Here is a 13812-nt window from a genome sequence, read left to right as displayed (position 1 = left end):
TGGCTTTTCAGACACATGAACACTTCCTGATGCCCTTTGTTCTTGGTAGTGGCGCCTTCCAGCACTTTTTCCTTCTGATGCCTTTGAGGCATAGAGGATCTCAGTAGGTTTTGCCTGCAAGGTGGTCTTAAGGATGTTTCCACTATCTTCTTGTAAGCTAGTGGGTTTATCAAAAATAGTGGAAGCCACCTCTTCAATCACTACAACAGGATCTACCTGTGTAGGATGAGCCTATTCTTCATGTGGGTGAGTGCTAGGGTCCTGTTATACCAGGGCTTCATTCTGTGGCTGCATTTCTTTGATTTATGGTTGAGATGTGCCCATTTTATGGTACAGGGGAATACCTACCTCCATGAGTATCCTATCAAAACCACTGGTTAGGCTGGTTGGGGGTTCTAGAGACTATAGTGAAGAAGTAACCACAGTCTCTGGCTAAGTTTGTGTTTCAACTAGACTCACAAGGACCTCATTTTCCTGAGTAGTCATTGTTTTGGATCTTTTAGTGGGGGTGGCTTTAGATTAGGAGTGTGAGGGCTTAGAAGACTTCTTTACAGAAGACTTCTTCATCTTTTTAGTGTTTGTTGTTGTGGGTTTCTTAGGGATGGGTTTCTCCCCTTGGTCAGCAAGAGCAGTGGGCTCAGGTGAGAGTGGTACACCAATTGTTGGCTATGCAGGAGTATTGCCCTGCACTAGCTTAGCTTGTTTGCAATCACATGCTCTTGTATGATTTTCCCATCCTTGTAAAAGTTTGAGCCAAAAGAGATTTGATGGGAAGAATTTCACAGCTTTTCTAGACTTCATCGAGTAGTTCTTGTTGCAAGATTACCATGATGAGCCTGGGGTCGATCAAAAATTTTGTTAGAGAGTTAACAATTGAAATCAATTCTTTAAAAAATTGATTTGAAAGTTTAAAATTAGACTAAGTCAATATTGAATAAGCAATGTTTTGTGTAAACTAAGGAACTTCATTCCAAGAAATTGATTTACCTAAGAGGCACTGCACGAGATTCTAAAATAAGGATTTGAGACCAGCAAAACAATGTTTCTTCTCATAAGTGGCATATTTTGTTGATCCATAATACCCCTGCTCAATAAACTCCACATTCGTTACATGTTTAAAAAATTTATCAACACCTTCAGCATATCCAAGTTGGAGTTTGATTATTAGAACTTCAGGGGTGATTGCAATTTCTTTCTTCCCCCTTGTAGCAACAATGGCAAACACTTTGCCTTTATCATCTTGTGATAGGCATGTAGTGGTCCAAAACTCCATGAGTGGTGTTTTGTAGAGTGGTAGGTTTATAGTAAGTGCATGGCGGAATGGTGATTTTATTATGAGCTCAATGATATTGTGATATTAAGGGTGATCATCTTCATTGATGACATAAGGAAGTAAGTTTTGAGTGGGGGCGAAAAAGCAAGGTTTTCCATGATCAATTTAGGTGAAAGATGAAAACTTAGAGAGTAAAATTGGGAGTTAGGGTTTGCAATTAATCAACAGACGAGTTTGAGAGTGGTAAAAGTGACCCATATCTCAGAGAGTATTTATAGGATTTGTGTAACGATCAAGGGAAGCTACTGGATTTCAGAAACTGTTGGAATTTCCCAACAGTGTTAGGTCAAATGAGAAAAAACAGCAGTTTCCCCTCTTTTTTTTTAATTTTCATTTTTATAAAACCATATAAAACACACATTTTTTATATTGAAAAAGACTTTTCAGTTGTATGATTTTGGAACCCATTCCTTAAAACTTGCAGGCCTACTTCCATCAAAAGTTGACTGGTCACTTTGACCACTGTTTTAACTCATTAACAACTATTGTACCATCCTCATCAGTTCTTTCTGGTTCTCTCCCGGTGCCTTTATTTCATCACCTTGATCATACTTCCTTAACTTGTACTGATTAGGTGTAAAATGGTCATTCTTCTGTTTTAGCCATTTGTTGGCAGGTGGCGCATCAGTTAGTTGAACTAGTCTGGCAAATTTATTATGGTTTAAGGCCAATGTTACAAGAGTCTCAATTGTTTTGAATATTTCAAATGATCATGTTGACCCATAGTAACTGGAATCACTGCATGGATAGAAAGCTGGCTTTTCATGAAACTTTTTTGGATTCATCCACTTGCTTTTCTCCTGAGCAATGACCATGTGGCATTCTTCTAGTGTTTTTTGTGCTTTTGCCCTTGTTTAAGCCAGAATTTGATTTGGCTTTAAAGTTTTGGCTGGGCTAACATATTTAGATGAAACTGCCAGAAGGATAACAGTTGGTACTATTTTCCCTTCTGAAGTTACAAAGTTCATTAGTTATTTAGTTTGAACCCTTATCAACACATGTTTCATCTTACCATTTAGAATTGTGTTAATCAGGAAATTCGTGTGAGGGGCCCAAAGTTGTATTTACAAACTCCTTTGAAGAGATGGACTCGGTTTCACTATGAGTTTTGGGAGTCTAATCATTAGGCCCTTATGTATGATTGTATCCTAAACCAAATTTGGCATTGCTTTGTGTCTACTGATTTATCGAAATCTTAAAACCTTGGCATGACTTTACCCATTTTTGAGAATTCACTTGGGTAGATTCAAGTTCCTTCTGAAATGTCTGATATATCAAAATAAGTGACCCTATTAAGCAGAGTTAACAGTTACGTCATGTTTTAATTTTGAAATAATTTGGTCCTTTTCTTTTAAAGATTCTTTGTGAGAAATCATGATTTGACTTAAAAGTTTTCCATATTTTTTAGATTTTTCTCTTAGTATGATGTTCACAGCCTTGATGTCCCCAAATGCCTTAATGCATTGTTTAGAACAAAGTTCTTTTAGTATTTTTGGGGATATGTCAACATTCGGTGAAGATCCATATAACACCTCGTAAAATCACGACCAATATAATGAAGACACGTGTCATGAGCTTTAAACGTGTAATGGATTAAATATGAGGGGCTAAAGTTGACAAACAAAGAAAGTATGTGTGCAAAAGGATTCAAAATGTCAAAATTTGATAATTATACCTTTCGACAACCCTAACGATGTTTATACCCTTAAACGAATGAATTATGAATCATATGAAACCATTTGTGGAAGAAAAGTGAAAGTTTACAAACCGCAAGGGTTAAATGTGTCAACATGTTTAATTTATACCTTTGAGTGACCTTTTAACGAACCCGAAGCTTTGTAAAGATTAATTATGCTCACTAGAATAAGTGATAAAAATTTCACAAGATTTCAATAACGTATGAGAAAGATACGCTAACATTCGTAAGTGAGGGGTTAAAAGCGTCAACGTTGAAATTCAGGACTTTTCGGTAATCGTATAACTAACCGGGGACTTAACGAAGTTGGTTTATGACTTAGAGTCCTTAAAAGTCAAGTTTGGGGGTCAAAAGTGCAATAAAACAAGTTAAAATCAAGTTTAGGAGGACCAGGGACCAAATGTGCAATTGCTGAAACTTTGTAACCGGAACCCGGCATCCATACCGGCCGCGTAAGACGTCCCAGGTCTCTTACGCGGGCCGCCTGATACTGCCAGCGACAGAAAACAAGGACAGGTGCCTATACAGCCTGTTCCACCGCCTTAGAAGCTTTGTTTTTTATCCCAGGGGCTGCTCCAATGGTATTTCACGCATAGGGGGCACTTGGACTCATCTGGGATCAATCCTAGACTTGTGTGTAAGGATCTCATGCAATCAAAATCACTATATAAGAAGTTCCAAGTTGCAACATGTTTGCATTCATTTGGAAATCATTCTAACTTATTTTCTGGAGCCTCCTGGAGCTCAAGATCACTCCCTAAGGATCACTAGTCGTGCTAAGTACTTCAGTAAGCTTCCTTAACCTCTCTAATTCGTGTTTTATTAGTTTAATGACCTAAAGTCAAAACCGTCGTAATTAAGGTTTGACTTAGTGATTAATCACTAATGGTCCAGTCATTTTTCGAATTGAAAGTGGCTATGAGTTGGTAATTATGTGGGTAATAAACCCTTGAAAGGGCACCCTCTGATTCCCACTCTAACTAGGTCAATTGTCGGGTCAAACTCAATTGTAAAAAGTCAACAAAAAGCTAATTTTCAAATAAACACATAATTAACAATGTAGAAGCCATGAAACCTGTTTTATCACTTGTATAACTTGGTAATTAATGTAAGAACATGTCTAAACATGTTCAACCCGACAATTTTCAGTTTAGGCTCGGTTCGGAACCGAAAGTCGCAAAAGTTAGACTTTTGCTTTGACTTTCAGTTCTGACCCGATTTAGATTTTTTTAGAAATGCCTTAGGCTTCCATTAGGTCCATGTTTCATATTAGTTTAACCCTCTGATATTATACAACTTGGATCCTAATTTATCCGATTCATTTGCATGTTTCCGTTATATGCCTAAATGTTGACCATTATGCCCTTTTGACCTTAAAATGAGATTTTTGAAAATGTGAGAGGACAAAAACCTTTGTTACTGATTTGTAAACTTGTCTAAAAAATTTGACTTCAGTTTGAGGTCTAGATTAAGAGTTATGCTCAATATCGTAATTAGAAAGCTTTTTATTAATTAAACGGCGTAATTAGCATAAAGTCTATCTAAACCCAAATTTTGATACCAAACTTTTTACCCACTGATGTAATATAATATTTTGAGATTTTTGAAGATTTTTATTTATTTTTAAGCTGAGTATAACATAGGGTTCTTGCTTTAATTCGGTAATTGTCGGTTATACCCTTTTTGCTAATAAAATGAGTTTTACATAATATTTTGATACCAAACTTTTTGCTACTGATTTTATATAATAAATAAAATATTTTGAACCTTATAAACTGATCAAAAACTTGGATTTCCTTTTATGACCCGAAAATCGCTTAAAACCAACTTTTACGCGTTTTAAACGCATAGTATGGGTTAAAACTATTTTTGGCATATAAAACTTAATACCTACTGATGTTTTAAGTAAATTTTTATAATTAAACAGTAAGCCAAAGTTTTAAACTCAGATTTCCAGATTTGACCTTTAAAGCTTATGTGAAATTACCAAAATGCCCCTACGGTGCATAGTTTGGTTATAAATGATAAATTTCACATATATGCAATACCCTACTGATATAATTATTAAATTAAGAATTTTTGCTGATTATATCAGACCTGAATCTCAGATTAATGTTTAACCTCTTTTATAACTTTTAAAATGACCAAAATACCCCTACAGGGCATAATTTGAGTTTAAATTCGTTTTGGGCATAATGGAAGGTATCCTACTGATATCACAACATATTTAAGGCATATTAACTTAGGAAACCTGTTCTTAACTCTTTTTGTTACCCGTTATGCATTCTTCGCGCTCGGTACGGTTTATGTGACTAGTTTGCATAAATTGACCGAAACGGGTCAAACCTTATCATTTTGATCTCAAAATCTAGAATGTGTTTAGTTTACCCATATTATACAAGTCTACAAACTTGTCGGGTCTAAACCACATTCTAATCCGGTCTTCGCTTAATCTTGCGTTTTGAACTGTATATCTTCCTTTAAAACTAACCGGCCTAAGTTTAGGCTTAATTAAGACCCATTTGGAATCTAATAGGTTATTAAAACCTTCGTTCCAGATTAGGAGCCCAGTAAAAGATACTTGCACTCACTGATTGATATATATACTTGCTCATGTAAATACTTTTAACTTATTTTCCCTTATACGGGCTTGGGGTACGGTATATAAAATACCGCTTGGTCGGGCAATGAATTTTTAATCATATGAATGTTAATTTATTGAGATGACCCGTTTAAACTGTTATATTTGTTTTAAGCCTTTGGGTGGTTAATGACCATGTCCTGGATATCATCGGCTCATTCATTGAAATGGCCACGACTTAAGCAGGGGGTATAGGCATACACCTGCCAGTGCGTATGTAAAAATGATATAACCTCCTGTTCGAGAATAACTCGCCGCGGGATATATTATGTGGTGTGTCTATTAATCGGTATTCAGCCCGGGCTACTGAACGTATAACGAACATGTAATTCTTTTACAAGTTTATATATAAATAATTATCCCAAGTTATAAAAGATATTTTGTGCCTTGTGCATTCAAATCAATTTTTCTTAAACATTTTAAAATGAGTCGGTTAATTGTATTTACCAGTGTAAACTGACGTATTTTCCAAAAGGCTAAAGTGCAGGTACTAGGCGAAATAGGCTGGCTACTCCTGAGTGAATATATGAGTCTTGCAAGCCTTATCACTTAAGATCTGTTGAACAATATTCCTTTTTATCTTGATCCGCCTGTAGATCCTTTGCAACCGTTTTTGTAATAATTGATATTACTTTCATTCGGTTTGTAATATTTCTATCTTTCGACCTCCGCTGTGCATTAAACTGTGATAAATTGTCTATGATGATATCAACTACGTCACGATACTCCCCACCGGGCCCACTGGTAATACGTGGAAATATCGGGGTGTGACAGGTTGGTATCAGAGCCAACATTGAGTGAATTAAGCACTAGCCTTTTGTGTTTAATCTCAATGACACAGTTTGCACATTCCTCGACTTCCGAGTCTAGGCAAAGAACTTAGGACTAATCCTAATTTGTTTTATTTTGTCCTTTATTGTTTTTCCTTTTTGTCTCTTTTGTTTGTTTTGACAGGTTCAACAAAATGTCACCAAGATTCAGGAGAGGAGGACGAGGCAAGGCGCCATTTACCAGCCACGATCATGAAGCCGGACCTTCTCACCGGCGAACTCCGTCTGCAACAATGAGCACAAGTCCTCAGGAGCATTGGAGGACGTATCTGGAGCCCGCGAGGCGATCCGTCTCGCTAAGTTCATCACCCTCTTACCATCATTCTTTTGGGCCGTAATCGGAGAACGAGCCCAACGATTCGCATCATTCTTACCTACCACTGTAGCGGTCAGGGTCGCACCGCGCCTTTGAAGACCCGACCCCATTTTTCCAGAGCTGGTTTAACCCGGCAAACCTGATTGAAGAACCGATGGGTCATAACCCATCGGGCCCTGAAGACCATTTCCCTGAAGCTCAGGACATGGAAATGGATGATTACCCGGATCTCGCCGAACCACCATCTGGGACACCTGCTCATCCCATCGAGATTTCGGATGGGTCGTCTTTTCATGGATCACCTTATCGTGGTCCAGACAGCTACAAGGCAAGATTTGCCCATGTGTCATTATTAAGACAGGCCCATGATGGTAGTTCCTTATTAAGATTCAAATCCTTGTTAACATCTAAAAATATGTTAACACTCCTGGCAAACGTGATTCGATAAAATCGCATAAGTCATCCTTATACTGGATTCTTCCAATTCTTGTCTCTAATTTATATAATCATCCATTAGTGATGAAGTGCCTATGGGCCATAATTAATGTCCTTTGAGACTAAAGACAGTGGTGGTCTACGACTCCCTGTCAAGGAAAAGGTAATGAACTATGATTCAAGCTTTAATGTCTCGATCCTATAAGATCTTGGCTTATAATTTAAATCGGTCCTTGTGACTTGGCCTTTTGTGCCATTATTATATTTTAATTATAACTGAGGATTATTATAATAAAAATCCTGAATGAATATATTTAACAAATTAACCAATATGGTTATTAATATCATCAAGAATGATAGTACTATTATAGACTTCTAAATAAATCATTGTCATCATTTTATGTAGCAATCAAGCTACATGGCTGAGTCAGAAGAAGTCAACAGTCACCCTCTGGAAAATCATGAGGCCACTAGGATCAACATAACCAGGGAAGAGCTTCGAACATTAATTGATACCGCTGTATCTAAAGCCGTGGACAGGCAATTTAGGGAATCGAGTGGTATGCATAGTAAGACCTCATCTGTACCCCATTCCAAATCTCACCCTAAGACTCATTCTGAGGCTCATAGTAAGCCACCTTCTAAACAACATGAGTCAAAGAAGGATGATGTTCAACACTCTTCGAATCAGCACAGTATTCCATCAAAGAAGATTGTATTTGATTGTGAACCACGTACAAAGACCTGTACCTATAAATATTTTATCTCCTGCAAACCCAGGGATTTCACTGGGGAAAAAGGAGCTATTGACTGCATGACATGGTTAGACGAAATGGATACCGTGGTTGACATCAGTGGTTGCGTTGATAAGGATGTGGTGAAGTTTGTATCTCAGTCATTCAAAGGTGAAGCATTAGCTTGGTGGAGGTCTTTGATCCAAGCGACTGGAAAGATCCCATTGTACAATCTGTCTTGGGATTAGTTTATGACTTTGATCAAGGAAAATTTATGTCCTCAACACAAGGTTGAGAAGATCGAGATTGACTTCCTGACATTGGTGATGAAGAATTTGGACTGTCAGGCCTACCTTACAAGTTTTAATACAATGTCTCGATTGGTTCCATACTTAGTGACACCAGAACCAAAACGGATAGCTCGTTTCATTGGGGGTTTAGCCCCGAAGATCAAAGCTAGTGTGAAGGCATCTCGACCTACTACTTTTAGGTCAGCAGTTGATTTATCCTTGTCTCTTACCCTTGATGCGGTCAGGCAAAGATCGCTTAGAAAATTCTGATGCTGGAAAGAGAAAACATGAGGATGATAACTCACACCATTTAGACAAGAAGCACAAAGGGAACTCTGAACACAAAAAGAGTTCAGGGTTCAAGAAAGATGACCAACAACTGGGCGAGAAGCCCAAATGCAAAGTCTGTAAGAAGCGCCATTTGGGGAGGTGCAGATACGAATCGAAATCCCAATCACAACCGAGAGCTTGTGGGATTTGTAAGTCAAACGAGCACAAGACGTTAGACTGTAAGAAGATAAAGGACGCGACGTGCTATAACTGTAATGAGAAGGGGCACATCAACTCCAACTGCCCAAAATATGCCAAGAAACCAGAGGAAGGCAAGAAGACTGTGCTTGATTACAACTGACACCTTAAATGCTTACTGATTTATGTTACATACATACATGTGCATCACTTTACATACAGTTGCTCCATTTATTTCATACAGACTCTTAGTGACAAACCTGATGCACAAAGCACAGTTAGCATAATGAGCGGATAACTCAGACACGTGCTGACAATGCCAGCACATAGACAGACACTATATTAAGTCCAGTATGAGCCAGGGACAAAGTACTACACTAGTATGGGTGTAGGGAAGTGAGGACCATAAGACTGTGTCACTAGGTGATAGTTTGAGTACCGAAAAGTGCCTAAAACTCATTTTAAGTACGGAATTCTGCAATTTCAGCAACAATTCAGCTTTTAACATACTCGTATTATTCAAAAAAATTGACTAAATGGTCCTGAACGCTTTCCTAAGTGTGGGAATTAATTTCGTTACACTATACGGTACAATTTAACACTTTAACGGAACAGTACGTAACCGAACAACTGGACATTACCCGAGACACCAAAATTTTGTAAGAAACATTACTTTATTATTTTTCACTAATTATGGTCTCAAATATCCCCACACACTATAAAAATATGTCATACACTTTCTACTCTAGAAAAATACCCTTAACCTCCTATATATTTACCCACTAATCACCAAATGTTACAAATTACCCCCCCCCCCAACCGATTTTCAGCCCTCATGGACCCCACCCAAGATCTTAATCATATTTCCTTGATCATGCTCTAATTTCATTGGGTAGGTTACTTGTTGAGATAACCAAGGTGTAAGAACATCTCTTTATGTATGGCCACTCAAGATCCCTCATGATTACAAATCTTACACCCTTTCTCTCTCTCATTTTCGGCTCACTAAAACCGAACCCAACCCCTCTTCACCTCCTAATTGTTGATTGGTGGATTATTATATTAGATTTGATTTAGCTTGTGTAAGTAGCCAAAATATGACAAGAAATCTCTAAGTGTGGAGTTCCAAGGTTTGCAATCATTCCATCCCTATATCATCTCTCCCTCTCTCATTCGGCTCCCCCCATAACCGAATCCATCACCACCTTCATATTTCTCATCTCCTTCAACACCTTCATGTACCACTCAAAGCTTCAAGGGTGATTCAAGGGAGTTGCAAGTTTGTGAAGCTTCAAGAGACTTGTTCGCTTGCTTAATCTTCATCATCATTCTTGTTCACAAGTTCATCCCTAGCCCTTGTGCTAGTTGTAAGTCTTCGATTTAACTCTTAAAATCACTTCTACGTTGATTGTCTGAAAGATTGAAGTTAACGATTAACACAAGAATATAAAGGAGAATGAACTAGACAATGGACATAAACTTACATAAAATCTGGTTGGATTATGTTGGTATAAGCATGCATGTTGTTTGATCATTGATTTCTCGATAAACCCGTTGTTAGAACAATTGTTGATGCGTTTTTAGTAACTTTTACATTGTTAACAGCATGCTGATTGGAATTTCCAGCCAACTTCAACAGGCTGTAACTGGGTCATTTTAAATCGAAAAACTAAATTTCTGGAGTCTAAATTATGTAATTTTGAACAACCGAACAAATGGCACTGGAATCGTAATTTTTCGAGGTCGTTTACTATTTTTAAAGAACTGTTTTAAGACAGCAGCTCTAGCTGCGATTTTTCTGCTGAAAAAGTGTGTCGTATTCAGAGTCAAAACTCGAAACCTGAGTAGAGTCAGCTCATGGAATTTTTACTATAGATGGTCACTGATGTTTCCGTGATCCTCCAACTGGAATTTTGTCAATCGGATTTACGATTAATTTATAGTGAATTTTTCCGTAAACTGCGATCAGAAAGCAACAAATCTGATTGCAGTGGGATAAATAAATTTTTATATAATATTGGTAATGAACTGAGCCCCGGTATTTTTACACAATAAAATTTGGAATGTTTGTGACTTTCTGTAAAAATTTGAGAATTTTTGGAAAAGGTTAACTATTTTATTTAAATGCTCGAAAACAGTCCAGTTTAGATTAATAAAGCTGAAAAGACGTAAATAGTGAATTGCATGTATGATTGTCGGGTTGGCTATGTGGGAACACACTACAGGATTTATATAAAAGAAAATGATATGCTATTAAGCATGGACACCTCTATTTACAAAGGAGACTATGGCGAAATTTTCCGAAAGTTCTAACACTTAGTAAATATTTTCTTTCTAAGACAAGAGTTTACTAGAACATTGAACGAACAAATAATTATCACGCGGAACAATATAAGAAACGTAACTCAAAACACTAAATTATGAGACAAGGCACGACCCGTTCGTCTAATAGACGTTAGACCATTGTAGGTAGTCGTGTTTGCTGAGGAGATTTGGGTTACGTATGAGTACCGAAGACGCAATACAGTGAGTTCATGTCCCTCTTTTCTCTTAACTATTTTCAGTTTTATACTTCGGGGGTGAAATACATGTTACAATTTTTACAGACATTACAGACATTTACAGATTTTTACAGACAATTACAGATACTTTTATACATGGTATGATTAGCTAAGAAATTTATTGTTAGATCACGTGAATGGATAGGCTATTATCGTAAGACCATTAATCCTTGTATAAGGACCGAGAGGCATGAGTGATAGATCTATTGGGTGTTGTGAGCCCCACACATGGGCCAGCGTGTGGCTGCATGTGGTGACTATGTCGTTCCGCCGGAAGGACCGGTATGAAGTACGTGTTACAGGTTTGAGTGCTTCCTAGGCCATATCACTTATTAATGTATTAGCTACACATTAATTGATCTGTTTTTCCTTATTGCTACATACCAAGGACATACACTTATACAGACATATTTCACAATCTATACAGACTCACATACACATGAACTCGCTCAACTTTTGTTGATGTTTTCCAAACTACATGTATTTCAGGAAATTAAGTATGGATCTGGCGGGCGTTGGAATTTCAAGTCATGTTAAGTATAAAGATGTCATCCATGGTTTTTGGGTTTGGCCAATGTGTCTTAATCCTGGACGAGACACGTCTTCCAAACTTGGATTACAACTATTATCTTTGACGAGTCCTTAGCAAACTTTTACACAATTCGTCTGGTTTGTAAAACTTAAATTTTGAAGTCTATGTTTTAGACAATGTTGTTATGTTTTAAACTCATTTTATGGATGACAAATCTTTGGTATTATCATATAGATTGTTTGATATGGTTGAATGCAATGATAACAAGTAAGTCACCCCATAATCACGCTTCCGCAAAAGTCAGGGTGTGACAGATATACACTTTAACTGTCGATTTTATTGATCAGATGACAATTTACAGCGAGACGACACTTCGGCAGCACTTCGTTGCACAAACCGGAACTGTTACAACTAATCTCGCTTGGAGGGTTTATATAGGCGTTTAATTCCGCTTGAGGAGGTTCCAAACGGGATTAGATTCCAAGCGGAATCTAATTCCGCCCGAAATTACTCCATGTCTCATTCAAGCGGAATTAACCCATTCAAGCGGAATTACATTATCTCGAACTACGTGCCCTGATTTAACAATCTAAATACAAGACTCGATACAAGACGAAGTCAACAGACGCATGCACTAACAGACTCCCCCTCGAATGTTGACGAGTCTTAAGTGTTGAGTCTTCAACATCTTCAGTCTTTATCAGTCTTCGGGCTCTTTTGAAGTATCTGACATTGTAAATCATCCTCAAATATCTCTCTTCTCTTTCACCAGCACCAACAGACTCCCCTCGAACTCCTTTACCATAATCTGAACTTGGCTCTTGCTTCTCTCTAAATCTCTTGATCAGATCTCTTGATTCCTTAACTTCATCAGCATTGTCAGCTTGCGTGAACTTTATCTCCAGAATCGTAACCTGACTAAAATCTACTCAGGTATCTTCAGACTCCCCCTTTCGATATGCTAGACCACATTCTAGTATTCACAGAATCAGGATTGTAAGCTGGCTCACACTCTGCTTAGGATTTAAACCTAGCTTTCTCTAATCACAGGCTCCTCAGGATCGACTGACCCAGCTCTTACTCAATCCTGCACACACTCTACCTCACAATAAATTTCACAAATTTAACATTTGACAAATTTATATATACAAACTCCCCTTCAAATTAATCCAGAATGATTTACATTTTAAAGCTTCTGATGACCACTTGCAGGAAAATATTCAAACATTTATAGATTCAACAGACTCCCCTTCAAATTGATCATCATGTTCAGCACTTGGAATTTTGAAAATCAGCTTTTCAACACCAGTTGTCGAAAATCTTTTTGTATTTTTCAAAACCTTATGCTAAAACTCATCGAAAATCTTTTTGGATTTTTTATTTTAAAGAAATGCAGTAAAGAAATATCTACAGACAATATTTTTGTGAGTTTGTGTAAGAGGATCATATCAGTTTATGAGACAAATCACTAACACCGTTAAGCTTTAGACATTTTAAGTTCTAAACAATTCACCTAGATTGTCAGTATACTGATCCATTTAAATTTTCACACAAAGTTCAATTGTTCCGAGATACGAGATTAGTGTTTTAAGCACTTAAACTTATTCGCGTGTCCCACCACTTGAATATACTCCTGTATCCAGATCCCAATATTCAGTCTTACAGGTGAGTATACCTAGATGATATCTGTAAAAGGGTTAAATGCGAAACCGTGAGAGCTCAGGTCAGAACTTCCGTTCAGCAGATAGATGACAGTTCGACTTTAGGTGTGTTCCCTTTGGAGAATCTTTTCTTCAACAGCACATGATTAGCATTTTTCAATGTTTCATCATTTTTTATACTGAGGGCAGCGCTATATTTCAAGCAAGCAGAAAGTATTATACGGGGACTAGGCCATTGCTTCCGCAAAATCAGAAGTCCCGGGATAATACCCCAGATATCACTGAGTATAAAGACCTAGTATCTCAGAAAGAGGG

At 37.5% G+C, this 13812-nt stretch overlaps 1 protein-coding gene across 1 annotated transcript; it reads left to right on the top strand.

Annotated features, from left to right (window-relative positions):
* The first annotated feature begins 6970 nt into the window (after positions 1-6970).
* Positions 6971-8906, top strand: LOC118492155 (serine/arginine-rich splicing factor 4-like). Its single transcript, XM_035989965.1, has 3 exons — positions 6971-7144; positions 7658-7946; positions 8521-8906. The coding sequence occupies exons 1-3, from the start codon at positions 6971-6973 to the stop codon at positions 8904-8906; spliced, it is 849 nt and encodes a 282-aa protein (XP_035845858.1).
* Positions 8907-13812: the final 4906 nt, after the last annotated feature.

This window comes from Helianthus annuus, chromosome 5 (genome assembly GCF_002127325.2).
Source record: "Helianthus annuus cultivar XRQ/B chromosome 5, HanXRQr2.0-SUNRISE, whole genome shotgun sequence".
In the NCBI taxonomy this organism is placed as follows: Eukaryota; Viridiplantae; Streptophyta; class Magnoliopsida; order Asterales; family Asteraceae; genus Helianthus; species Helianthus annuus.
Note: the sequence above shows the minus strand (reverse complement) of the source record. Positions and strands in the feature narration are given on the sequence as shown.

Coding starts and splice junctions, on each gene's coding strand:
- LOC118492155 (XM_035989965.1), top strand. CDS start 6,971: ATGGGTCATAACCCATCGGGCCCTGAAGACCATTTCCCTGAAGCTCAG. Junction 7,145..7,657: donor GTGGTCCAGACAGCTACAAG/GCAAGATTTGCC, acceptor CATTTTATGTAG/CAATCAAGCTACATGGCTGA. Junction 7,947..8,520: donor ACACTCTTCGAATCAGCACA/GTATTCCATCAA, acceptor TGATGCGGTCAG/GCAAAGATCGCTTAGAAAAT.